At 49.9% G+C, this 25,370-nt stretch overlaps 9 protein-coding genes across 9 annotated transcripts; 4 read left to right on the top strand and 5 right to left on the bottom strand.

The window, feature by feature from the left end:
* On the top strand, nt 1-1,025 carry BJX68DRAFT_237471 (SDR family NAD(P)-dependent oxidoreductase). The gene has a single exon (XM_071040201.1). The coding sequence runs from the start codon at nt 23-25 to the stop codon at nt 806-808; it is 786 nt and encodes a 261-aa protein (XP_070898882.1). The 5' UTR covers nt 1-22; the 3' UTR covers nt 809-1,025.
* A 2,582-nt stretch (nt 1,026-3,607) lies between these two features.
* On the top strand, nt 3,608-4,593 carry BJX68DRAFT_275920 (uncharacterized protein; the record flags this gene model as incomplete). Its single annotated transcript, XM_071047959.1, has 5 exons — nt 3,608-3,827; nt 3,904-4,099; nt 4,262-4,301; nt 4,359-4,463; nt 4,507-4,593. Exons 1-5 carry the CDS (start codon nt 3,671-3,673, stop codon nt 4,591-4,593), a joined length of 585 nt encoding a protein of 194 aa, XP_070898883.1. The 5' UTR covers nt 3,608-3,670.
* A 5,185-nt stretch (nt 4,594-9,778) lies between these two features.
* Nucleotides 9,779-10,114, bottom strand: BJX68DRAFT_266974 (uncharacterized protein; the record flags this gene model as incomplete). The annotated part of the gene is made up of 1 exon (XM_071045664.1): nt 9,779-10,114. One exon carries the CDS (start codon nt 10,112-10,114, stop codon nt 9,779-9,781), a length of 336 nt encoding a protein of 111 aa, XP_070898884.1.
* Nucleotides 10,115-11,983: 1,869 nt separating this feature from the next.
* BJX68DRAFT_255374 (uncharacterized protein) lies at nt 11,984-14,346 on the bottom strand (the record flags this gene model as incomplete). The annotated part of the gene is made up of 10 exons (XM_071043031.1): nt 11,984-12,019; nt 12,057-12,061; nt 12,095; nt 12,493-12,678; nt 12,753-12,926; nt 13,015-13,160; nt 13,203-13,336; nt 13,419-13,623; nt 13,713-13,927; nt 14,195-14,346. The coding sequence occupies 10 exons, from the start codon at nt 14,344-14,346 to the stop codon at nt 11,984-11,986; spliced, it is 1,254 nt and encodes a 417-aa protein (XP_070898885.1).
* Nucleotides 14,347-15,965: 1,619 nt separating this feature from the next.
* Nucleotides 15,966-17,592, bottom strand: BJX68DRAFT_237473 (T6SS phospholipase effector Tle1-like catalytic domain-containing protein). The gene is made up of 3 exons (XM_071040202.1): nt 17,523-17,592; nt 17,288-17,464; nt 15,966-17,219 (listed from the first exon to the last, which is right to left on the bottom strand). Exons 1-3 carry the CDS (start codon nt 17,554-17,556, stop codon nt 16,174-16,176), a joined length of 1,257 nt encoding a protein of 418 aa, XP_070898886.1. The 5' UTR covers nt 17,557-17,592; the 3' UTR covers nt 15,966-16,173.
* A 406-nt stretch (nt 17,593-17,998) lies between these two features.
* On the bottom strand, nt 17,999-19,548 carry BJX68DRAFT_94560 (MmgE/PrpD family protein). Its single transcript, XM_071050058.1, has 2 exons — nt 19,284-19,548; nt 17,999-19,227 (listed from the first exon to the last, which is right to left on the bottom strand). The coding sequence occupies exons 1-2, from the start codon at nt 19,527-19,529 to the stop codon at nt 18,025-18,027; spliced, it is 1,449 nt and encodes a 482-aa protein (XP_070898887.1). The 5' UTR covers nt 19,530-19,548; the 3' UTR covers nt 17,999-18,024.
* A 317-nt stretch (nt 19,549-19,865) lies between these two features.
* On the bottom strand, nt 19,866-21,072 carry BJX68DRAFT_237476 (uncharacterized protein). The gene is made up of 3 exons (XM_071040203.1): nt 20,539-21,072; nt 20,321-20,492; nt 19,866-20,278 (listed from the first exon to the last, which is right to left on the bottom strand). The coding sequence occupies exons 1-3, from the start codon at nt 20,584-20,586 to the stop codon at nt 20,178-20,180; spliced, it is 321 nt and encodes a 106-aa protein (XP_070898888.1). The 5' UTR covers nt 20,587-21,072; the 3' UTR covers nt 19,866-20,177.
* Nucleotides 21,056-21,991, top strand: BJX68DRAFT_237478 (uncharacterized protein). The gene is made up of 3 exons (XM_071040204.1): nt 21,056-21,554; nt 21,634-21,708; nt 21,797-21,991. Exons 1-3 carry the CDS (start codon nt 21,297-21,299, stop codon nt 21,893-21,895), a joined length of 432 nt encoding a protein of 143 aa, XP_070898889.1. The 5' UTR covers nt 21,056-21,296; the 3' UTR covers nt 21,896-21,991.
* Nucleotides 21,992-23,398: 1,407 nt separating this feature from the next.
* BJX68DRAFT_266980 (uncharacterized protein) lies at nt 23,399-25,302 on the top strand (the record flags this gene model as incomplete). The annotated part of the gene is made up of 4 exons (XM_071045665.1): nt 23,399-23,772; nt 23,833-23,879; nt 23,944-24,432; nt 24,479-25,302. 4 exons carry the CDS (start codon nt 23,399-23,401, stop codon nt 25,300-25,302), a joined length of 1,734 nt encoding a protein of 577 aa, XP_070898890.1.
* Nucleotides 25,303-25,370: the final 68 nt, after the last annotated feature.

Raw genomic sequence — 25,370 nt, forward strand, 5'->3', positions numbered from 1 at the left:
TATTAATTCTATACACGAAACAATGACAGACGGCATACGGACCAGCGCCACATATCTTGAGTCCCTCTTTGGTCTTCGCGGCCGTGTCGCTGTTGTCACTGGAGGCAGCTCCGGCATCGGACGGGCGATGGCCGCCGCCCTGGGCATGGCTGGAGCTGCCGTTATTGTTGTGGCTCGACGTCCAAGCCCGGTCCAGAATACAGTCGATTACCTCTCCAGGAAAGGAGTCGAGGCACACGGACTGCCTATTGACGTCCGCGACGCCGACGCCATTAGTAACGCGGTCATCAAGCAATACGGTGTCCCTGACATTTTAGTCAACGCTGCAGGCATCAATACTCGGATTCATATGGACCATCTGTCAGTCAAAGACTGGGATGAGACTATAGCTGTCAATCTTACGGCACCATTTGCTCTTGGACAGAAGTTTGGACCGGCTATGGCAAAAAGGGGAAGTGGACGCATCATCAACATTGTCAGCCAGCAGTCGTTTAGAGCTTTTGGCAACAGCAGCGCCTACGGAGCTTCAAAAGGCGGACTCGTATCTCTTACTCGGTCGCAGGCGGAGGCTTGGTCACCACGAGGCGTTTTATGTAATGCTATCGCTCCTGGTCTCGTTGAAACAGCCATGACTACTGCAGTATTAGGGGACCCAACGAAAGCAGAATCCCACGCAATGCGCACCATGATACGGAGGAATGGGGTTGCAGAAGACTTGGGGGGGATTGCCGTGTATCTTGCCAGTGACTCAAGCAAGGCTGTTACAGGTCAGGTTTTCTTTGTTGATGGAGGGTACTCGGCGACATAAGTGTCCCAACTAAATCAATTATACTGTAAGTGTGTGTGCACTAGATCAGGCCCGGCCTTATATTATTATCTGTCTAAAGCACCGTTGTATTGCTCCTATCACTTTCTATGGCGTCCTAATAACGTATTCGTTGAAATTCGCTCGAAAACTTTAAATCTACTCTAATTAGTTACAAGCTATAAATCAAACTTTGTGACGCCAAAGAATGCCATTTTAATGTACTCTGCTTCTGAGGCTCGTACTCCAAAATACTTGAATGGAGCCTTGACTCCGGCCTGGGAACTGTCCGAAAATGATATTGTCACCTCCGACCATGGTCGTTTTTCGTCCACTCAACCTCAGTAGGAGGTCTTTTTCTTTAGGTGACCACGGCATGCCCTTTCTGGAGCTCCCATAGGGTTCACTACTACCTGACCGTTGATTCGAGCGACTTGCTGACCGCGCACTCCCGTTCTCAGCCATTGGCAGATCAGGAATAATACGTAATCTGGTAGGTCACATTCCAACAACCCATGAAAGAATTGAAAACGCCTGTCACGCGGCAGAGACAAGGAGTAAGAGTAGAGTGCCGCAAATTTATTTTCCCCTGCCAAATTAATGATTGTGTCGGCCGGGCCGTCGATCTAGGTGGAGGATGTTAAGAAAGTTGAGAGGTCTGTCATTCTGAATAACTGGGGAAACGAGACTATTTAAGCACAGGAATCGACTAAACTAAATAAGGAAACAGGGGCTATCCAATATTACTGCTCCAATCGCTGTATCTCGTGAGTCGTGAGGGGAATGTTCAACGGAATAGTGAGAAGAATGCTTGAGCAAGTCCGGGAGCCAGGGGCTCCGGCCGACAGATTGTTTTGAGCCCGTTTGGGTGCTGGTCCATCTGGTTGGCACGGCTTTCGCTTGCAGGATTTAAACTGTCTATTTCCATGAGAGGAATCTGGAGGATCACAGGAGGGAAGAATGCCAACTATATTATTGCGAGGCAATTTCTGATGGACCAGACTGTGAGGGCAGCTGTTTTATTGAGCGTCACCGCCCTGCCTCTGCGTGTGATAGAGCGTCCGTGGTCAGGTGCGCTGGAGAAAATGGGCGAAGGGTCTGGATATGGACAAGTCGTCTCTGATGAAGTAGTATCACCCATGAAGAAAGGTGGATGGTAATCTTCTGCCTCCGCCTCCCACGGCGCATTATCGGCAATAATTAAAGGGTCTATTAGGAGGTCATTCCGTGTAACTGGCATATTTCCAGTCACAAATATGGTTGCTGGAGTATTTTGGTTACAGCTAGCTGAGTTGGACCTCTTATCGTAAGATATCCCGGGCGTCAATGGCATAGACGTCGTTGAGTAACATCCGGCAGGAATGTAATGGTGTCGGCATTCCGAGGCCCATGGGGTTGGATACGCAAAATTCCTCAACCAAGGATCTCCTGCGCTTTGCCAAGGTTAGCCGGAAAGCTGCCGGTCGATGGTCTCTGTGGCAGACTTAAATGCTCTCTCGAAGCGTCATCGGCTGACACCAAAGTAAATCTGATTGGCGTGCCAACATCTGACGGATGCTTATGTCTCTTCGCCAGGCGTTCATCTGGCTTGCATTTTAGCCTGGATCGTAGTCTTGAATGGCCATGAACCAGCCCACCAATTGCTTGGCTATTCTCACTTTCGTAATCGTCATTAGAACGTCCACTGTCATAGGGTGTTCGGGCTGAAGTATTTTTGATCGTTATGGCCGTCTGGTCGTCTTGCTGGCGACATGGAGAGTTCTCAGAAGTAGATAGGACTGGCTTTAATCCTCCAATATTCGCCTGCGGGTGTGAGGAATTGCGATAACCTTGTCCGGCAGGTGATCTGCTGATTCGGGCTTGCGTGGGACTGGAGGCAGCAGCACCCCTATCACCTCTCTCTCCTGTATCTGCACTTGGGTTATCGGCGCCATGGCTGGGGTTTTTCATGTCACTTGCTTTATTCACTGTACCCCCTTCTCTATAGCTTGAGGTTTCCTTGCACTGAGAGTCTCCAATCGTCCTTTCTTTGATATTTATATTTTCAATTTAAGGTTCCATTTCTGAAATACGCGTGTTATCCAGGATGCTCGCCGATAGTTGCTAACCCTGGTACCCGGATTACAGCGATCCAGATTGTTGCCGGGCACTCGCCATCCATATAGTATTTGACAGGGCGCGATGCACTGCTTTAAGTGGACGATTTGTCACCGAAACTAATGCAGTGGGTTCTGGTTCCGTAGCATTCGATGTCTAGCGAATTCGCGAAGTAAATCCGATGGAGGAAGTGTCGGATGGCCATCGTAATATCTTCCGGAGCGCAACTGGCCAGCACTAGCGTCGGAGAAGCAGCGATAGTATAGTTAATCTCGGGTGTGGTCCATGCTCCGATAATCGAGTCATAAACTTGGTTTTTCACGGGGAAATTCCAACAAGCTTGACACCAGGTGAGGAGTTTCGTACGTGTTGACTCTGGGAGGACGAGGACATTTGTTATTTATTGGATCACTAGACAGTAAGAATCCCTCTTCTCTTTTAAAGGCGTCAGTTGTCTGCTCTACCCCGCTTTTTGGGTAACAAGTCACCTGTCCTCCACTCATAGAGACGTGTCTGGCTGTTTTGCATATATTCTTTACTGACCGACTAGGTGCTTCAAACACTATCTGGATCGTTTATCAGCTTATCAGTGTTCCAAGACATAGTACAGACGACTCTGGGTATAGCTGGTGCGAAGCCGCTGGATAACCGAAGAAACCCTAGTATGCAGTTGGGGTCAAAGTGGCCATCTGGTATCTCAGTTCACCTCGATGTTCTGCTTCAAACAAGAAACTACACGTTTTACTGGGTACGTTAGATCAGTGCAGAATGTCGGGAAAGCCGGCCCTGGCTGGCAACTTCATAGCAACACACCATTCAGCCACCTATGACTACATCGCCCCGCTAAAACTGAACCTAGCCGGCAAACATGTCCTTATCACAGGAGGCGCCTGGGAAAGCGGAGTCAGATATGCCGCTGCTACAGGTTTTGCACATGCAGGAGCCTCTGCGATAGCAATCGCGGATCTACACGGCATAACAACCAATCTTATCGCTTAAAGGCGCCGCAACGCAAGCCGGACGTCCTGAGCCTATGGTGTTGGGCTTCGTGGTTCACATCTCAAACCAGGCGAGCGTTCAGGCACTTCATGATAACGTGGAGCAGTACTTTAGCAGGTGTTTAGTTATACTTGTGAATAATATAGGAGATATGGAGCTACTCAAGCCCTTCCTTGATTTAGATGCAGATATATGCTAGTAAACTTGGAAGGTGAATCTTCACGGCCTATTTAATATAGCGCGCGCCTTCCTCCCTATATAGTTTACTACCCAAGCTAAACGCGATAGGTCATGGATTATGATTAACATCTCCTCCTTAGGCGCCTTAAGTGCTTAGCCCTGGGGCTGGGGTTGCTAGAGCTTAAAGCTTGCAATATTAAGATGGACCAAGTTATTGCAGGTTAAATATAGTAAGTAAGGGCTACTAGCATTCTATTTTAATCCTCATGCGATTAAGACAACTATGTCTAAGGGATTATTACCTAAGGCAGTGCGGAACGCTTTCCTAGAGTCGCCAGATATTGTGGGAGATACAATTGCTTGGTTGGATGTTAAGTGGAGAGTCGTTGGGTGCGAGGTATATAAGCTGGGTACGGGAAATAGAGGAGCTCATGGCGAGGAAGGATGAGATTGTTGTTGGGGATAAGTTGAAACTTCGGATGGCGTCTAGAGTCTCTGATTTACCAGACTAACTATTATGTCACATGTCTAATTGTGTCTTGAAATTCTTGGGCTACATTTCAGCGAAACCCAACGTAGTCTGAGACGATTGACTGCTGGACAAGCCGTGAGTCTCTTTGAAAGCTTAGTCGAAGCGTCCAAGCATTATGGCAATGTCATACTGCGTCGAAGAGCCTTGAGCCTGCAGAGCTTGCTAACTATTAGCTACGTCAGCCCGTACTCATTGAAACCAGCATGGACTTGGAGCTAGCGGGCAATTCCCGCCGATGCTGCAACAACCTCTGTCGAGGCTAAATGTAGCTCCTCGTCCGAGCGCCTCGGCCCCCACATATTTGGTGTCACTACATAGTCTCGCCCCCACCCGTTGCGTGAGGGGGTGTCGAATGCCGAGACCGCAGCCCCGCTCCCAGCCGACTAAAAGGGATCCGTCTGCCAACGAGCATTTGTACCTCAATATCATTAGCCAAAGTGGCTGTGCACGAGCGCCGATGTTGCGCCTTATCCACTCTAGAGCAATATCTGGGATAAATATGCAACAGGGGTAGTTTCGTCACCAACGAGGGGGAGTCGGGCCTTCCCCGTGGTGGAAAATGCAGGGAACAGACTGCCAAGCATAGGCGCGTGCGGAGTTGTTCTGCTTTCATATAATGGAAATCCGCGCTGAAAACAAGGCATCGTTTATGTGCTGAGCAAAGGGCATTTTTAAGACGCCCTATGTACTGGAAAATAATTCATGGAGCTCCTGAGATTCAAGCCTTACTTGATTGTGGCAACAGTACTGGTTCTTTAGAGTAGGATCATTAGTTTCTACCCTAACCGACAGCATGGCTAGAGGCCTCATTAATGCATGGCCTACTTCAATCTATCACTCGCGCATACGTTTCAATTATTACACTAGAAGCATGAAGAGAGAAAGTTACCTCAAGGGCTACCCAACTTCGCACCGGGCATAGTAGGGCGATGAACGATACGAACAACGCAGTATGTAGAATATTATCCCGTTTCAGGGCTATAGAAGAGCAATATAGATTTGGCCCCCACTCTGCAGTTTATTGTTCCCCGCAAATACTACAGATGGTGAGGCGTCCGGAATTCTCAAGTCCATGGCTGATTAACGGCAATCCAGCTAATGTCCAGGGGTTCACAAGGGCCAACTCCCCGGTAACGTTTCAGGGCAAGCTAAAATCACCTTAATAAAAATCACGCTTGGCCTGGTATGTGCCGTTTCTAGTCCTATAAGGTTGGAAATGTACTATGCAATGCTACCTGTTTAACATCTATTCAGCCGAGCGGCTAAATTGATTGTCTGGGGTTTTGGCAGCGGGGAGTGTCCGCGAATGTTGATCTGCGGGGTGCCTGAGCTTGTCTCCAAAACATACACACACATTTGTGCATGGCGAATCATGATGAATACAACGATGTAAACTCGACATTGGAGGGTGGTGGTTCCAGAGCAGACGAGACGACAGCAACACCTTGGCAGTCAGCGCGCGCTGCACCTGTCCAGCTTGGGCGAAAAGCCATGACATGGCATTAATCCTCCATGTTAAGAGAATCTTCATGAATTGCGACAGACTGTCCTTGCCAAAAGGTTAAATACCGCGTCCTCTCCTGCCCTTTAATGCATCTCTGCTCAACCTTAACCAAGACAGAATCTCCAAACCAAACTATCGCTTTCCATCAAGCACTTTCGACTATCCAAATTTTAAAAAGGGTACGAACAAGTCCTTCTTCCCCCAATTGTTTTGCCCCTTTGACCTTGTGCCACTGTACTGACACTCTCAAAACAGACCTACTCCTCCACCTCTAGTGAGTTCCCAGCATCAAGAGCATATCATGACACCATGGCACGAGCTTACCTTGATACTTCTAGCAAAACAAAATGTTGTGGCCCTGGGGTGACACTGGTTGCGCTGGTGCTGGAAAGGGCGAGGGTGAAGCCCTTCCCAAGTGAGGAGAATTCAGCATACTGAACGCTCGCGTTGCGGGAGAGGGGAGGTGAACGTGGGGGTCAAGCTGTTTGTGTGAATGATGGGGATATAGTCGGACGCCATGGTGATCCAATTTAGCAGATGTCAACTGCTGTCCGTTCGTTAGCTAGAATTGAAGCTTATATTGCATGCAGCAAACACTACGTGTCCTTGTAGTTCCTTGGTGGGAAGTATTTGAAGATAATACTGGATCTCCATGCAGGCGGAGTATACCATATGAACGAGACATCTACGTGGCGCCATTGTAGTTTGTCAGCTCGTGAGACATGTGTAGATAGGTCAGATATCCTATTTATATGCCTTCCTCCCCCGAAACACGACTAGCCCGCCTCCCTTAGTTCTCTTCCCTAGACTTCCCCATTCTTACACTACTTTTGCACGGAAAGATGAACACGGAACAAGACACAGTCCTGCACAGACTTTCATCATGCCTCCCCCAAATCCAATAAATTCACTCCACCTGCCAGAACCCCCTCTATCACATTTGGAATAGCCCACCAGGAGCGTGTATCATGAAAAAAGCCTTTAGCTACTATAATAATAACTTAACCCTCCCTACCAATAAAGACAGCATATATATGCTAGCCTCGTGCTTAAAGATGTTTATATCCACCGTGGTGGGGATCCTTGTTAATAAAGGCTAACTAAGCTAGAGTAACTAGATCTAAAAGCATCTTCTGGAGTTTAACCTAGAGGGTAATCCATGGAATAGGCAGGAAGCTAATATTATTAATTACTTCTAGCATACTATAGGCCTTGCCTTGCCTATAATACTTATAGTTAGTCCGCGGGGAATAATTATAAGTAATATACAAGACTTGGTCCTAATCCTTAATGCCATGCCCACAAGAAACATGTCTAGGGAGTAGAGATTTAATTAAGAGTGGTTATATAATAATACTATTATAGGCTTGATAGCTTTTATTATTAATCAAGTCTTAGGCTAGTGGTTTGCTAACTTTATACGCGAGTATATCCTATAAATACTTGGCATGGATAGAATAGCTATAAGCCAAGCTAATATTAAACATAATAGCAATATCACAGTCCCATGCATAAAACTAAGCACTAGGCAGATCTACTACCTCCCAGATTCTACATGACCATGTGGCTATTGCCGCTCCCCACTCCTAGCAGGCTTGGGCATGCGTAGTAGCCTAAACAACATGCTTACCTAGTGCCTAGCTACTCTTAATATAGAGTATAGCAATAATAACCCTAACTTAAATACGTTATCCCTAATAACCTATTAAAATAAATAACTCGCGTCTGCCGCGGATACTAGACGCGTCTAGCAGATAATCTAGACTTTAGCAAGCCTACTACCTATGGGATAGGGTGGTTCTATATTGGCCTGCCCTTGTTAAAGTTAAGCTTGTTTAGTAGTAATATATTTTTATAGGGTAAGGACTATTAGTATTATCTATAGTATATCCTTGGAAAGGAGAATATACCATCTCTACTTATAGTAGTGAAGTCTGTTGTCTAGCCTGGTGTCCTTAGCTATAGTGTTTAATCACCATCTTGCTTCTAAGTGCCCTTTAACCTTTTACTAGACGGATGTCTACAGCTTTTTCCAGCCAGATAAGGACTATACGCGAATGCAGATTATTATTGCAAAAGAGTACAAGCAGATGTTGCTGAAGTTCCAGGTCAATGGGGAGAGAGCTGCGGGTCTGTGGTGGCAGTGGGATATCGAAGCGGAGCCAGCATGGTTTGGTAGAGTACCAAGATAGGCGACTCTTATTGGGATTTAAAATAGAGTCCAAGTCGGTTTTTGCTATGGTTGCATGAGGTCTAAGCTGAGTTGACGAGTGAGCTGCCAGATCATTGTACTCAGTTAGCATGATAAATCATTATCCAAGACGGATGGAAGCAGAATATAGGGAAACAAACCTCGATGTTACTATGTCGCAATGATGACTCTATGAAATTGAGAATCAGTTCAAGTTAGTTTTAGTGGCACAGCCATACGTTCTATGCAATAACCCCTGAATTCAAGACATCTTTCCACCCCTCCACAAATGCCTCTACAAACTCCGCCAACCGGAAAGTCCCATCGGTATAATAATAAGGACCTGTCAACTTGGCTCTGAAAATAACTGCGACTAAGGTCACACATGGCTGGTCACAAACGGCGGAATTTTCAGTTATAACCTTTACTGGTGAGCCACTACTTTAATGTTAGATACTGGAGACTCTGTACCGCTATAGCACACCCATCAAGCCTCTATTAGCCACCTGGGTAAAGAAAAAGACATATTTACCCCATTAATCTTCTACGTTCCCTTATTGCCTTAATAATCTTAGGTGCTAAATCCTATTATAGATTTGTTAACCCACAGAACCACCACTTCCCAGATCGCGCATGGCGTGAATGCAAACAGCTACTACAACTGGAACATATCCACCATCCTCCTCGCCGCTAAATCCTGCAGCCAGCGCATCATGGGACTCTTCCTCGCGAGGAGGGCAAACCCGGACCTCGCCAACAGAGACGTGTTCAAAACAAGTGTGACAAACGGGTCAATATAGAGGCATGAGATGATGCCAGTCTCACACCTCTGTCACACACGGCGAGGCAGCACTACAAGGCCGCGTGAGAGGGTGCGGGCGGCGATTAGCAGGAGATATTGGAGATTCTTATAAAAAAACCGGCGCCAGGATAGACAAGCAGGCTTACAAAGGGAGAACACTTTTGTCCCACACAGCGCGACGGGGTCATGTTCGGGTGGTAGAGGCCTTGCTACAGTATAGTGCACTTAGTTCATTTGTGGAATCGCGTGATAACCTGAAACGGACACAACTATCCTAAAGTGTTGAGAGAGGCACCCTGTCCATTGTAGCACACCTTCTCAAATACGGGGCCGGTGGGAATCGCAGGACCAGCATGGCAACACTCCTCTTTTCCTTGCTGTAGATCGAGACCCAGATGCAGCAACGCTATGCTTGCAATGTTGAACAAATGAAACCGCTCCTTGAGGTGATGTCGCCAGGACCTCCTTGAAAGAAATACCCGACACACCTATCTTCGCAATTTGATAGACAACCCCGGTCCATTAAACAGAACGCGTCACCCCCTTGATCGGTTGTAGGAGAATCAAATAGTGCATGACTCGCCACGTCAGAAATAGGGTCCGGTACGATGCCTTGATCGAAGACGCGTCAGTCGGCGCCTTCTGAACCGATATGGGAAGAATACCATTTACTGCTGCTGTCCATGAACGTCCGGTGCATAGTACCCCGGAGGCCCCTGAGCGACCGGACTCGGATATTGAACCATGACGTGACTTGGGATCCCCCCTGCGGATTGTTGATAGGGCTTTTCTTGTTGAAAGGCTTGATGCTGCATCTGGTAGATGGGCTGCTGGGCATCGGGGATCCATGGTGTGGCGAAGGTCTGCTGAAGACGCTGGTGTTCAAGATCCAATCTTTTCTGTTTCTGTTTGTGCCGTACGCATAGGATGGCGATCGTGATAGCTCCGACTATCACAGCGATGACGGGGACGACGATGTATTGGATGATGTCTGAGGCGTCCATGGTGACAGGAATGCAGGACGAGCGCGGAGGAGGAAAGCTGTAGACGGATTTGGTGGGAAAACCTCTTGGACGATCAATGCTTATAAAAGATTGTGATGTTCCCCTTCCTTTTGGAAGTCTCCAGCCATCCTTCATGCACGATAAGAGGGGTTCCAGTTCCCGGCGGCTACAGCTCGGCCCGGATTCGCCGACGGTTTTTGGCCATGCCCTGAGGCACGACAGCGATTGGGTGGGATATTTTTGGACGCAGTGTGACATACGACTAGGTGTGTCGAAATGCTTGTCCAAAGCTTCGATGATTCTACATCGACCAATAACCACTTTCTCTGTTGCTTCGTCGCGGGATGGTCCTCAGCTAGCTAAATCTTAGCTGCTACGACGGTCAGATCACCACCTAGCCTAGTCGTCTTTCTGATTCAGTGCTGCTAAGCGCCGGGACCTTTTCATTTCATTGTTGCTTAATCGAACGAAAGTTATTGGCCTCGTGTTTCAGCTGCCCTTCCTCTCGCCTGATCTGCGTGCGATGGCTCAAGGACCATCCACCTTTTAGTTCTTGAATATTGACGCCGACACTACGCTTCTTAGTGAAAGCCGAATATTTTTTCACACACGTTCGAGTAGAAAAAAAAATATTTGCCCATAGGAACCTATCCGCCCGTTAATTGCACATAATGAGGAAGTCCATCCTCTGTTGTCTCGGCGATTCGGATCAGCACCGTAGTATTGGGAGAAGAGCGAATCTATAACGTCTGTACAGGCCCTAACTGCAGCCATCATTAGTAGCGTTGCCCCCCAGGTGTCGGGCTCATTTAGGCCTTTCCCGGAAGCCCTTTCATGTATTGCAAGTCAGGCATATCACCTGCCAGGGTAGCATATGGAATACTGGCTGCCCATCACGATCCGCAGTCTGGATATCTGCGCCTTGTCTTAGAAACAGTGGAATGAAGCCCGGCAGTTATTCATGCCATTTTTTTGAGCCGCGGTGGCGGTCGCAGGAGTGTGCCCGTCGCAATGCCAGGTTTCCCGCGAAGGATGCCGAAGCTAGCGTTATGATGGAACACCTTTAGGGAACTGACAAAGGCTATTAGGATATGATGCCATTCGTAAGTTTTTTTTTATATAGAACACTATCTTTCTCGGGGAAATGAAACGGCTCATGGACACAAAGCATCTCTCTTTGTGATGCATGCTCAGCTCTGTTCACAGCAGGCCTTGCCTCATGTGCCTCAAGCACCGCAGCATTTTTATACTCTGTATGCTATCAAGTGCCCTTGAGCCATGTTTACCAGGGAAGAAAATGATCCACTTATACAAACACACTGTTCATTATAAGATAACCCCTGGTGTCCCATTACTACACACTTGGTCGAATATCAGCTACTTGTCAAGTGATTTACCAACGCCTAATGCTGCTCTAGTAAAGCCATATCTGCCCTCAGCTCAGCTAGCCACAGCACTCAATAGGACAGTCCCCAAACCTCAATCAGTAAAAGTCCGATCATGAAGCCCCCCCTGCTCCTTCTCCGCCTCCTCCAACCAGTTCATCTGCAGCCTCTTCGCCGCAGACCTCAACGCGCCGCTGCGTGCATCCACCGGACCCGGGGATGAAGGGTTTATTGCTTGAGCCACGTGGTTCGGATGTTCTATGATATGGTTGCAGGCTCGATTTATTAGTAGTATAGGGATAATTAGACTTTTATAGTAGATATAAGTAGTAGGCTCATTATTACTATAGATAAGAGATATTTTTATAGATATAATAATTATTCTAATAAAAGTAAGTCTTAGAATAAAAGTAGGTTATAGAAGATAACTCTAAAAGCCTAATATTAGGGGTATTTTAGGAGTATTTATAACCTAATAACCTCTTTATAAAGTAATATCTTTAGAAGACAAGCTATCATTCTATAAAAATAATATATTATTATATAGTTATTCTCACCATGGCTATAAAAAAAAGTAAAATAAAGGGCTTAATACCCTATAAATAATAATAAGGCTGCATGGAGGATTAATATATAAAAATTATATAATAAAAGACAATCCCAAGTTTTAGTAAAGAGTAGTAAACGAGAAGTTCTCATATCAAAACCTATATCCATCCCAGCCTATTTAACACTTTCACTTATCGCGGTGATTGCCTCGACGTTTTCACGATGTTTAGGACCAATAATTCAATATACCCAGCGCGCAGTCGTTTCCGCCGTTCTACCATCCGCTCGTCTTCCCTAAAAACCTGCTCATTCAATCTTGACAACCTAAAGAGCTGCAGGCTGAGGATAATAAGGACTCTTCGTATGCGACCGAATCTCGCGCACCGCAGACACCAGACAAGGCGTAGACCCGCGGGGGCCCGGACTAGACTGCGAGAAAGAAACCGCGCGGTCCAGATCCAGCTGCACAGCCTGGTCGGTATCCCGGCCGATTGTCTCCTGCGCAATCTGCCGCTGCTGATACTCAGTCCACCAAGTCCAGGAGCCGAAGATGACCAGCGTCAGCGGGACGACTATGACCCAGTAGACCCAGATGGGCGTGTTTTCGAAGCGTTTGAGGGAGAAGAGGGCCTGGGATCCCCCTCCTTTTTTTAGCATGCGGTCTTTTGTAGTAGTGTATGGGGAGCAAGGGAAGGACGGCTTACGGCAACGAATGTCGCTGGGAGGAAGATCACGGCCAGCACGTTGAGGGACTTGAGAGCTGAACCATCGCGATGCGAGGACTCTGATATCTTCTTCGATTCCTCGGCTATCTTCTTTGATTCGATGGCGACGTAGGTGCTGACAATGTTGTCGCGTTGCGTGAGGATACCGTATATCTATTATTCGTGTCAGTCTCAGTGTCAGTCCCCTGGTCCGAATACATATCATATCATATCATGCATTGTGTATGTATTGTATACGCACCGCCGTAATCTGGTTATCCGCCCTCCGCTCGTTATACTTCAGATCCACCAAGCGGAACTTGAGCAACAGTTCGAGATCCCCGACCCACTGCCGATACGCATCTCTGGGCCCTCCAATCCCGGCCCCCCCAAACCCGCCGCCGGCGCCTCTGCGGCCATGCATGCACTCCTCAAGCTCTGTAGCACAACTAGTCTCTCGAATCAGCCCGAGGAGACAAGCCACGCTCTCAATGCGCCGAGACGAGAGCGAGATGTAGATCTTGGCCGAATGGCCCAGCCGCGAGAGCTCGCTGCCGTGCGCGGGGGCGTCTGCAGCGGGGGATCTGCAGCCAGGCGTGCTGGCCCGTTGCCTTTTCGACGGCGCTGAGCTCGTGCCGGATTTTCTGCATAAAGAGCATGTTTGACGCGAGGCTAATCTCGATGATGGTCGTTGGGACTAGCAGTGCGTGGCCGATGAGGTTGCGGTGGGTTTCTAGGGTTTGTTGGAGCAGGCGGTAGTCGTAGGGGGAGACGCGGAGGGCGAGGATTGTGCTTGTGTTGTCGTGGAAGGAGTGGTAGATGGACATTATCGAGGCGAGGCTACCGGAGAGCCGGATTGCGATTGTGAAGACTATCACGGGTCATTAGTGTTAGTTACTATATGTATCTAACTTACTGGTGGATGATGCATGTGACGGTGGAGAGAAGGGGAATACATACCGACCGACCTGATTGCCCCAGCTTCATCATATTCGATCTTGCGAGAGGCGGACCCAGAGGTCGCGCGATACCGCCAGGCGTCTAGAGAGCCGGAGAACTGGTATCGTCGTGAGAGCCGGGTGAAGCTCTCGTGGCTCATCGCGAGCTCGAGGGTCTCGCTCGAGGAGACATAGCTCCCCTCCACATCGAGCGTCGTGGCAGCGGCGCATGCGAAACTGCACAAGAATCTTGTCAGTTCATCCACTACATTGTATGTATGTAGTGGAAAACGAACATCCATCTGACCCGTCCGCAGTACTCGGTAGTATCGCTGGCGAATTCGCCCTGCACCTCCAGAAGACAATCGTCAGACGTGGGATTCTCTTGACATAGTACGTGTATACAGGTTAGGGCTTGCTTGCCCTTTCTTCCGCCCACTCTTCCAGTTGACCAGGCTGAAGGATCCTGTGTGTATACTCGCTGCATGCACCAGACTGCCTAACCAGTTAGAAGACCGTATTTCCACTCTGGGGAAGAAGCCGTGGAGACATACAGGATATCGCTTGATCTCCGCAACGGTGCAAGCTGCCGACGGCTTGAATTGGACATCACCACCGGGTTCTAGACCGGCCATGGGCGTATCCAGCTCGGCCATCTTGGAGTTCTACTTTTGTTATCCGGATTAGAGCAAGATAAATGGTCTAGAGCTTCAGATCGACAACGCAGTGGATCGCGGGGTGGGTTCACAAAACTAGAAGAAGATCTTACGAGAAACAGAACTGGCCAAGTCAGCTCAGCGGACAAGCGGATCGGGGGTTAAAGAGGCTCCTTTTCTGATTGTTCACACCGCAAGGCTCTCGAGTAAAAAGAGGGGTAATCGCAACCCCGAGCGAGGAAGGAATGCATGGCCTGTGCGTATGTGACTCGTGTACGACTTTGTGATTGGGATTAAATTGCTGTGGCGCCCTGCATGATTACTGTATCCTGGAAAGGTGCTGATAGCCGATGGCGTGCGAGTTTCAGCCTTGCGATGGGAGAAGCAAGTGATCACGAGCGCCCTTTTTCCCCTTTGACAGGGTGCGAGGCCATCCTCAATCTGACATGAGGCTGAGGACGAGCGTGTGACTTCTCAATCGGTGAGAATTGTTTGTCGTCCGTCTTCGCTGACTGGAGAGGACGCGGGTGTGGACTATTCCAAGGTTGCATTGCAGCGGATCCTATTTTTTTTTTTTCCCTAATCTGTCTATCAGGCTCGAGTACACAGGTTCAAACAAACAATCCATCATTCACACCCAACCCTCATCCAGTGTCCCCGCATATCAACAACAATGCCTAGGCATAACATCGCCCATCTTCCTCCCAACCACCCACTCCTTCCCATCCTCGCATCATGCGTCATCCTCCCAAAATGCGTATTCCCATCGCCACTTTGCAGATGTTCCTGAGCTAGCAATAAAAGGACTCCCTTATAATAAAATAATTCCTTAATCTGGTCTCTTACACCCTCTGCGCCATCACCTCACAGAAATGATAGGATGGCTTGTAAATAGTTCCCTTAGGGAGATAATTATTCTTGGGGGAGGAGGATAGATTGGTTAGGGGATAACATCCTTCCTTGTGCTAGGTTTTAACCAAAATCAGGAAGTAAAAGATGAATACAGGCCTGGAATACCATTTAATGGGCGGTGGGGCGTTAAGTAAAGGCAAGAGGTAATCATGTAGTAAATAATAATATCTCTATAACCGATGAATTCCATCGAGTCGCAACAAGAAGCGACCTCGAGATCCGGCAGGACGTCATCACATCACACAATAACATGAATGCGGGATTGACCAGAGGACGAGAATCTGAAACTTCAAGCTTGCGTGATTCATTGCTTGAGATCTGTGCGCCCATGCCCAACCGCACCATTAGGTCTTAGTGCCTGAGAAACACTACTACTAGCATTCTAACTAACTATAAAATTAGTAATTTAGAGTTTAATGTGCCTAGTAAGAACACCCCCATCTAATTTATTAAGAAGCTAAGGGCTCGTGTACTCCCTAATAATAGCAAGTGTAGGTATTAGAAGAGTGTCTGTAGCCGGTGGCGGGTTCGCGAGTGCGAGTGAAATTGTACTCGAGGCCGATGTAGCGGGTTTTGCAGACTGGTTGGTGGCAGACCTTGCAGGGAGTTGAGGGCGGCATCTTGGATGGCGAGATTGAGTTGGGCTAGCAGGATATGGGATCCAACGTTCGTTTTATGGTTTGCGGGACAAAGAACACAGGATTAGGGTCCGGTGAATTGTACAGGGATGCGTCAAAGAAAGATCCAACAAGGGCTATTATCAGCCAAAGAGGCACAGAACAACGAAGCGCAATATCATTATTCAGTAGCCCGAAACCAAATCGTATATATGCCAACATGCAAAAGCAGCAAGATGTCCAAAACAGGTGTGTCAAGAAAATATCCATCCGTACAGATATGGCCGTACGCGACCCTTTACTCCTTCTTCTCCATCTGATCAACAGCATCCCAATGAACCGTCCGGATCCTCCCCTTCATCTCAAACTCCGCATCTAGCGGGATAGCCTCGAAAAGTTCACCTCCACCCTTCAACTTCCAGACCTTTCGAGTCCAATCGCTCGTGTTTGCAGCGACAACCGGTGATGTCCACTGCACAGCGCCCTTCGGAGAACTGGCCGTCAGTTTCCCAAGCACGCGATCGCGGATCGAAACATGGATACATTCGTTTGTTGCTCTCTGCTCAGTGCCCGGTTGATCATACGCCAGCGGCGTACGCACAGACGTCCCACCGACCCAATTCTCAACCTTGCGCATGAACCCGTTCCGCGGGATCTTACCGAGCATCGTCGCCCACGGCCCCGTATCGCGAGTCGCAGGGTGGGGCGGAATATCAAAAAGATATCCCGGGATATCGAACTCGAGCTGATTATGTTTCGAACACTGCGCGATCATCCACGCGAGTGGGATATTCGACAACCGGGGGTCATCTGCGCCCCCACCAATGTCCGTATGCACGCCCGAGAACCACACCTGAAGCAGCTCCGTCCCCTCGGAGTTATCTGGCTGATGCCACAGCGTCGGCTGATATGCCGTGCGCTCCTCATCGAGCGCAAGCGCATGGTACGCATATTTCACTTCCCGAGAGAGCAAGGTATTCCGAAACTCGAGCTGCTCGCCGAACCATTGGCCCAGCCACGGCTTGTGGAACGCAACGGTATCCCACACGCCAATGACCTCGACCGTGAACCGGGGTAAGGGAGGTCTGAATCCGAGCTGTGCGCGTTCCGCAGGTGTGTAGGCTTCTTTCTTGCGGTTGTAGAAATCGTTGTAGACGTTAGAGAAATTGTCCATGCCCCGTGTTGTGAGGAGGCCCAGGTCGCAAACGAGACCGGCGACTGCGCGTGCGGTGTATGCGCCGCGGGAGAAACCGAAGAAGTAGATCTTGTCACCCTCTTCGTAGTTTTCTGCGAGGAAGCCGTACGCGGCGCGGACGTTTGCGCTTAAGCCGACGCCGGTGACGCCTGTTCAGGATGGAGTCAGCAAGACCGCAAATCAGCCCCGTAGGGATATGAATGTCAAGTTCATGTACCTCCGAAATATTTATCGCCTAGACCAGTTCCCACACCCTTTTGGTAGTACACAATCTGGGGGATCTCGCGCGTCACCCCGTTTTCTGTCACGGTGGCTGTCCGTTTCAGGGCGCGCGAGAGCCGCGTCACGTTGGACGGGGGTTGTCGGTCATCGTCTGTCGCATCCTGCCAAGTGCCTGTCACACGTTAGTACGACATTCAGACCTCGAGGACAAGAGGCTGGGTGAATTGTACCATCGCAGCAGATAATTAGTCGCTTGGAGCCCATCTTGGCATGTAATCAAGGCTGCCGCGGGAGAGTGTCAGCTTCAAGATTGAAGGATATTCCCCGACTCGGGGGAAAGTGCTTTTATAGCGACACTTCTGAGCTCAGCTGGGCTTGACAGGGTTCAGCTCAGGCTAGCCAGAGACGAGCGGCCGCTCGAACACGCGATCGTGGGGTTCTCCGACGGGGCAACTCGGGGCGAGCCCAGAGTCGCTCGTGTCCAAGCGTTCACGGCGCCGCGCCTTGGCTGCAGCAGACCAGAGTCGAGACTGGGCAGCTTGCAGGGCCGAGAGTTTGGCTGACTTTTGCTATTTAGGGTCGAGGCTGAAGCTCTCGCCTCGAATGCCGTATTTCAGCCCTGAAGAAATTGATCATACTAATGTTGCTCGCCTTGAGTTGCTTATTTGTCAATTGTGGCGCGGACTATGCAGTCCAGACCATCATTTCTGATTACTATACATACAGGCCAATCTAGCGAAACGGAGAAAGTGTCAGGTCGACGAGCAAAGCCTCCAGCTGAGAAATGTCCTGCAGCTTTTCCAGCCCTAGCACCGCATCCTCAATCGCCTTTTGTCGCTCGTCGCTAATCAATCCCTTCGTAAGAGAACGATACTTGTCCACTATCTCCTCATTTGACAGAGCAGGATCAACTCCCCTGGGGGCTTTGAGTGTCTTGGAGATCTGACGGCCATCACTGAATTCAATCGTCACGCGCTGTGAGAATATCTCGGTGAACACATCATTTTGGACACACTCCGTTTTCTCAACCAGCTCCCAGATTACATCGCGATCCAGCTGGTCAGCCCTGAACTGTTGCGGCAAGACTTGCCCGTCCACCATCTGCACGGCTGCAGCGTAAGCACAGCTCATCTGAGCCCCTGTGGCCGTCAGCGGCCGCTGTGGCTTCCATCCGCCATGTTTGTACGCCGACTCGGACATCTCAAACACGATCTTTGTAATCGAGGCTCGATCGCGTAGTTTATCCGGATACTCCTTCTGGAGAGCTGCGACCGTGTCAATTGAGCAGTGCGTTGCCGCCATCGACGCGTAGGGCTTGACCCGGACCGAATCCAGCTGCCAGATTTCGCCCAGTCCCTTGACGAGCTCCTGTTCCAAGTACGGCGGGTCTCGTTCCGACCCCTGGCTGAACATGGTAAGGAATCCCCCATACGGCTCCTCAAAGACGTGCTTGATGCCACTGTATCCACCAGCCGCCATGAGAGCTCCGAACAGTCCATTCCTCGCCGCGAACCCATGCTGCATCCGCTTTGCATCACTGCTAAACTGCGCAGACATCAGCCCACACGCCTGCGTGCATGCGATACCAACCGCATTTTCCAACGAGTCGGGGCTTAACTCGAGTAACTTCCCAACAGACGCCGCAGAGGCAGCATGACCGAACACGACCCCGGAATGCCACCCGCGAGAAAGCATGTCGCTACCGTATAGACACAATCCGACGCGGGGGCCCGTCTCGTACCCGATGATTGTCGACAGTAGAACTGATGCCCCGGTCGTTGTTTTCCCGCCAGCTCTTGCCTGCGACGCTGCGGCTAGGAGGGCGGGGAGGATGATCGCGTTGGAATGCAATGGGGCAAGCGAGTGCCAGTCGTCGAGCTCGAAGGACTGGATCTGCGTACTGTTAAGAAGGGCGGCCGGGAGTGGACCGACTTTCTACGTGTTGTCAGCTGGCGACAGTAGTTCCGATCGTAGAGCTTTGCAAAGGTTACCTTGTTATATCCCCAAATCGGACAGTTCCCGGGAGACTCCATGGTCAGGACTGTGTTGGTCGCATTCTCAGTCCAGGATAGGTGAGCGCCGACAATGGCACACCCGAGGCCATCGAGGATAAGATATTTGGCCCGCGTCTGGATATCTTGGGGAATGTCGGCGAGAGTGAGTCCATGTACCCAAGTGCAGAGTTGGTTAGTGACACCATGATTGGCCGCGGTGGTTGAGGCTGTGGTTGATACCATGATTCTCGTCTGGTCTGCGCGCGGGAGATGGATGACGAAGGATGGATCAGGGAGGGGGAGAGTTGATATACGTATGCATGATGGGTCCACCGTTCCTTCCCGATTCCCGGTTTGCGTGTCGATCATGCACTGAGCCTGATCTCACGTCATACTAAGACCCGTTCGGAAAAAAGGAATTGGCAGTTGGCGAGGGCAGGGATGGCTGACGGAGTAGAAGGAAGATGATTCGTTAATTGGAGCAATGTTTCCCCTGGGGTCATCCTTACCAACTCGGAATACAAGTCTGCGGGGTGTACAGGGACAGTCAAGGGGGTGTCGCTCTACCGTAGTTGATTTGACGACTTGTTTCATTGAGTGATATCTACATAAGCTATTCCACCTGAGAGCCAGTTACTACTGTCAAAACTCCAAACCAGCCATCCCACCGGTTGCATTTGCTACCGATGGCGCGCGAACAATCCTGGGCCGCGCAATCTGCTCCAGCAAGCCCTTTCCGAATCTCTAAAAAGCAGACCCAACTCCTCCATACCAGTGCAGCTCGGTTGCTATGTGTCCCAATCCGAATTCGAATCGTCGTTCATCAATTTCGACTTCTCTAGCACCCATGTCGATCCGGATCTCTTTGCCATTTTGCGCACGTTCGTAGAATTACCCGTCTGCCCCAGTGATGCCCAGCAGGCCAATGAGAGGCATATTCCGCTCCATGGACCACGAGAAAGATTCTGCAATGACGCATTTCTCACCAAATTCTGGAGGATCAGCAACTGCTTTTACAGGGTGGGAAGACTTACCAGAAAGTGCCATGGCAGCCAACTCTTGCGACGAGCCGTGCCCAAAGCCCTTTCCTGCGACGACAACTTTCCACTGTTGAACACTCTGTAGCCATTCAGGTACATGCTCTGAACTCCGCCAACCATCGCGCTTGGACGTGCTGAGGTACCATAGATATTCAGGCGTCAAACGCTGTCCAGCAGTCAGCGCGATTCCGAACTTGCAGCTGTGGACTTACGGCGGGGATATCGGACTTATCGGAAAGCCTTAGGAACCTCTCCTCCATTGTCAACACTTTGAACTTGTCCCGCCCTGCATCTTAATGAAACGCAGTAAGTAGCAGATGCTTGATGGCCCCATCAGAGTAAGATGGTTCAACATCTCCGAAGATTGGGGTAAATTGTTGAGGCATTGTTGGGGCGGGGGCGTTACCCATTTATATCTCCGCCTGCGGTTGCCTTAATCGAGCCTGGGGGCAGCCATCATCGCTCTTGCCTACGACATCCAAGTGCCGGGCAATGACGGCCATTCCCACGAGCCATCCTGCAACTGATCGCGCAGAAGAGAGCACATCAGTATATAAAACGATGGGTCGGCCAGGAGCGACTACGCCTCGGTGTGTTCTACCAGTAAGTTCAGATGGTCAACGAGAGTGTCCATGTCACGAGGTTGATTAATTCTGAGTGTAATATAATTAGTAAGGGGCCGTGCTGGGGAAGATGAACCCGGATTCAGCCTCGATATGGGCTATGAGTGGGAGTTTCAGCTGCTCCAACCGCCATCTCAGAGCTTCTCCTGCGCCGTGTACTTGTCTTTATCACCACCACACACCTGAATCTTCGATGTAAGCACCCAATTGGACGTATCATGAAGCAACTTGGAGGATCTTGCGCCAATTTGATCGTCTGTTGAATTCAATCGTGCCACGGGATATCCCCCACAGCAAAGATTGGCTCGGCTTTGGGAGTAAATTGTTCCCGAACAACAGCAGAGCCCATGATTCGATTGCCTGGAGTCTATATCCACATCAAAACTAATATAGCTTGTAGTCGCCCATCTTCAAGCCAGTTAGGCCGGATCCGCTTTGACACTCCGGAAAATACATCCGTTCACCAAACCAATCCAAACAACGAGAGTATAGAAGCTAAAGCTCCAAGCCCCAAGCTAGCCAGCACGTCGGTCCCCGGGTCTAGGGAATCTGCGTGGGAGGTTTCCGTTGGATATTCAACCCCGACAGTAGAGGTATGGCCACAGCTTCAAGAAAATCCTAGTTAGCGGTGCAGAGATCAAACAATAAAGGTTGATGGAACGATAAACGAGGTAAGGCGCATACTTGTCCACGACAACCATTCCTGCTGTCTGGTGTACCTCCGGACCTCCCGTGTCAAGAGGTTCGCAAGGCGTGGTCCTAGATCGAATTAGTGGAGAAATCGACAGGGAGTACGGAAAGAAAATATGTATACGGATATGGGAAATGAGGTAAAAAGAGGGCTTACGTATTCACCAATATTACGCCTTCGGTCTGCTGTACCTCTGGATTGGCAGGTGGAGTTGTGCTGGTGGAGGAGATAGACGTTAAGGTGCCATTTATCTGAGCTAAAGCTGATAGAGCATGCAGCAAAACTGCTAGGGAGAGGAAAAGGTACATGGTGGATGTTTGTAAAACGTTTAACAAAGGGTTCAAGGTGGGGGACCTGGAGCGGCTTTGAACAATTCTGCAAGCTTGGGTCATGCTGTTTCTTTTTCGGGGGCTGTGTTCGTTCACACGCCACCTTCAGGCTGCGCTAATACGAGGAATGAAAAGCCGATTGGCGAGCGAGTATTCTGAGTACCTGCATCATCTGGCGAGAAAAGGGTCTCTTACTCGTATCAGTCAGACTCATAATCGCGTCGGTTAATCCTTACTGGTTCAATGAAGGAATAGAGGAACCACTGAGTACAGCACTTGATTGAAACATCTTCCACTAATCGATTACTTGAAATAGACATGCGGCTAGAACAACACCGAGACCCAGTAGACCAATACCTTCGTTCCTCGCGAGTCGGAAATTCGCCCGAGAGGTTTCTGTGGGAATCGCCGGTTCGATGAAAGTGCTGGGCTGTGTAGTTGGCTCACGGCAGCTAGAAATCCGTGGAGATGATATGTTCGTTAGCAAAGGGGTCCTGACAGGACATTGCAATAAGCATCTGGAGAGAACCTACAGAAGGATCATCCCAGCCGTCTGGTGTACCTCTGTTCCATCTGGGTTCACAAAAATAGGCGTACATGTCGAGGTCGGCGGGGTAGATGGATCCGCGGGGGTTGAAACGGTGTGGATGATTGCCTGTCCCCGTGCAATGGCGGTATAGAGAAGAATAATCAGGGGGAAGGTCAACATTATGGACGGTGAGTCTGACGATGACCCGGGATGTGCGCATGAAGCAAGAACCCAGGAGCGCTTATAACTCGAAGTAGAGCTGTCGACCGCGCGTGGGATTTCCATATCTGCCTCACAAGCCACCGCGACCTTGAACCTTGTTGAACATGATCGACAAATTCATTGGTGGGAGACGGCGCTTGGCCCGGCTACTTTTACTGTGTCTAGCAACCCTTGGTCATGGATGCTCGTTGAGCAAGGCTCGGTGTCGGTAAGCAGGCTTCAGCTCCAACAGACGATAAATCACATTACATATAGCTAAGATATGAATACCGACTTGAGAATTTAGGACAGGGTCCATTGGTGGGCGTTGTTGTTAGCGCTGGTACATTTTGCAGGATGACAATAATACCTAAGGTGAGAATCATCTTGGGCAGCTGGAGATTGGAGCCATCCACCGTGCAAATGGAGAGTGTGAAAAATGGTGTGTAGCCTTTAAAAGGCGCAGCAGCCTCGCCCTATTCAGCTGCTGTGTCTGTGCCTCCGTGCGCCACCCAAGGCTGTACAAGGAATCACGAATCGATTGGTGGCAGCTTTCACCACATGCATCGCATTCTGATCATGCGAGAATCCTGATTCCAGCGTGGCTCGATCTTGGCGACTCGAATGAGAATAAATACGCGGGACGTCGCCTCACGCCGATGAGGCTGCACCACTTCCCCTCTCAATAGCGCAGTCACCATGGCAATACACAACCCTCTTGCCCAGACCTGGTTTCCCGTCCTTCTCGAAGTGGTGTCTACCGCAGTATTCACCCTAACTGCGTGGATCGCAAAGAGTACTCACACGCCTCGGGTCGCTCTTGCCGGTTTCATCATCGACTCCAGCTCGACTCTCACCCTCTTGAGCATTTTCTCGGGCCTGCTTTCAACGCTGCTCACCATCTTGCTAGCCTCTGTCTTTGAACTCATCCACTGGGCGCTTACCGTGCGACATGATGGGTTGTCATCGGTTGGCTTGCTGGGACTGTCCCCGACGACGGGCATCATGGGCTCCTTAGCCATCATCTTCACTCGGCAATTGCGAGCTGTAGACAGACTATGGCCTTTTCTTCGGTAGCATCAGCTCGGCTTTGGCGCTTTCCGTTTGCTTGTGCTTACACTCCTCCGAAACAGGGTCGCAGCGACCGTTGCCGTCTGGATATCAAGTGTTCTTCTTTTCGGTTGGTCTCCTCAAGCACAGAGCGCGCATCGAGCGCAAGACAACTAACCCAACACTCTCCACAGCCGACACCTCAATGGGAACCGCATACGACCGCGTATTTGACTACCGCGTTACCGCCGGTATTGGTCCTTTCAATGGCTCCTACGTCCCTCGTTACCTCCAGCAACTGCAGGACCTAGAGACAGGATACCCACACACAGTCGTCCCATACTCGGTGCAGGCCATCGTCTTCAACCTCGTTACCAACCCAGTGCACTCTGTCGCTAGTCGCCCAGTACGCGTTGGCGCATGCGCCCAGGATAACTGTGAGTCTTATCTCCTTCCCGGAGGTCTGATATCAGCAACACCGTGGCCACCACTTATGGAGCCTTCCGCTCCAGTAATACAAATCGTTGATACCCCGGCTTGCCAAATTGACTTTCGAGATGGTCTCGATGAGGAAGACGTGTTCTCAGATGAGGATTGTAGCTTATTCGGGGCTAACACGACACGCCTCGGTGTCAGATTTTGCTTGGCCAAGAGTCGGATGCATCAAGGGTCTATAGTTGCTGGTGAGTGCGTCCTACACTGCTAGGTGAGTCCAGCCTGACCACCAAGGCCTCTACGTGTGTCCGGAAGGGGCTCGAAACGGCACATGCAGCCAGGGCAGCGCGTCCTTTTACCCCAACATCACCACTACGCTGTCCGTGTTCAATCGCAAAGCAAGCTTCGTCGCGTCTCGCTCCAACATGACCATCCTGTCTGTTACGTCCACTGATACACCGATCCAAAATCCAACACTGGACCTCGACGCCTACCGAGCTGCCATAGCCTGGATCCTTGATTTCAACTCAGCCATTATCCCGGCCCCGACAGCCATTGCTGCGCATTTCTGGAATGGGCAAACTCAGCTCACTCAAACATATTGGTCCGCTGAACTGAAACAAATATTTCAAAGCATCCTCGTGTTCCCGCTGCGAATGTTTCACATCAACGGAGTCGGAAACATTGACGAGGACTGGGGACGCATCAGTGAGAATCTCCCACCAGAATTCTACACGACTGCCTCAATCGCCATTCCGCATGACAGAATCATCATCAACACGGCCATGTTTTCGATATTTGTCCTTCTTCAGGGGTCCGTGCATCTCTTTACTTGGGCCGTGCTTGCTTGGCTCTGGATAAAGCGGCCAGCACTGCCCGTCATAACCTCCTATCCGCTCTTCAACTTTGCGTTCAAAACAAAGCACAAGGGAAGAAATTGTGTGTCCGCCAAGCAGGAGCAGATCAGCCTACCAAATGGCCCATTGAGGGCAGATGACAAGGATGTGGTGGCAGCCCTGCAAGGCGCCCGTCACTTTCTGCGAACTAATGATGAGAGACTGAGTCTCTTGAGCAACGAGAGTCGGCAACAGCCGGAAGTGACCAATGTATCTAGCTGAGTGCACGAATTTACAGCAGGAGTGTCAGTTGTACGCGGCCTGGCCCATCTCAGAGAGCCTTCCCCATT

Source organism: Aspergillus pseudodeflectus (genome assembly GCF_044049435.1).
Source record: "Aspergillus pseudodeflectus strain CBS 756.74 chromosome Unknown BJX68scaffold_22, whole genome shotgun sequence".
Taxonomy (NCBI): domain Eukaryota; kingdom Fungi; phylum Ascomycota; class Eurotiomycetes; order Eurotiales; family Aspergillaceae; genus Aspergillus; species Aspergillus pseudodeflectus.

Bases quoted from the DNA above. Each gene is read 5' to 3' on its own strand.
- BJX68DRAFT_237471 (XM_071040201.1), top strand. From the start codon at position 23: ATGACAGACGGCATACGGACCAGCGCCACATATCTTGAGTCCCTCTTT.
- BJX68DRAFT_237473 (XM_071040202.1), bottom strand. From the start codon at position 17,556: ATGGGCTCCAAGCGACTAATTATCTGCTGCGATG. The intron at 17,465-17,522 runs GTACAATTCACC...AACGTGTGACAG, and splicing joins ACTAATTATCTGCTGCGATG to GCACTTGGCAGGATGCGACA. The intron at 17,220-17,287 runs GTACATGAACTT...CATCCTGAACAG, and splicing joins AGGCGATAAATATTTCGGAG to GCGTCACCGGCGTCGGCTTA.
- BJX68DRAFT_94560 (XM_071050058.1), bottom strand. From the start codon at position 19,529: ATGGTATCAACCACAGCCTCAACCACCGCGGCCAATCATGGTGTCACT. The intron at 19,228-19,283 runs GTAACCTTTGCA...GACAACACGTAG, and splicing joins CGATTTGGGGATATAACAAG to AAAGTCGGTCCACTCCCGGC.
- BJX68DRAFT_237476 (XM_071040203.1), bottom strand. From the start codon at position 20,586: ATGGAGGAGAGGTTCCTAAGGCTTTCCGATAAGTCCGATATCCCCGCC. The intron at 20,493-20,538 runs GTAAGTCCACAG...ACTGCTGGACAG, and splicing joins ATAAGTCCGATATCCCCGCC to CGTTTGACGCCTGAATATCT. The intron at 20,279-20,320 runs GTAAGTCTTCCC...CTGATCCTCCAG, and splicing joins GGCTGCCATGGCACTTTCTG to AATTTGGTGAGAAATGCGTC.
- BJX68DRAFT_237478 (XM_071040204.1), top strand. From the start codon at position 21,297: ATGATTCGATTGCCTGGAGTCTATATCCACATCAAAACTAATATAGCT. The intron at 21,555-21,633 runs CTTCAAGAAAAT...TAAGGCGCATAC, and splicing joins CAGTAGAGGTATGGCCACAG to TTGTCCACGACAACCATTCC. The intron at 21,709-21,796 runs CTAGATCGAATT...AAGAGGGCTTAC, and splicing joins GAGGTTCGCAAGGCGTGGTC to GTATTCACCAATATTACGCC.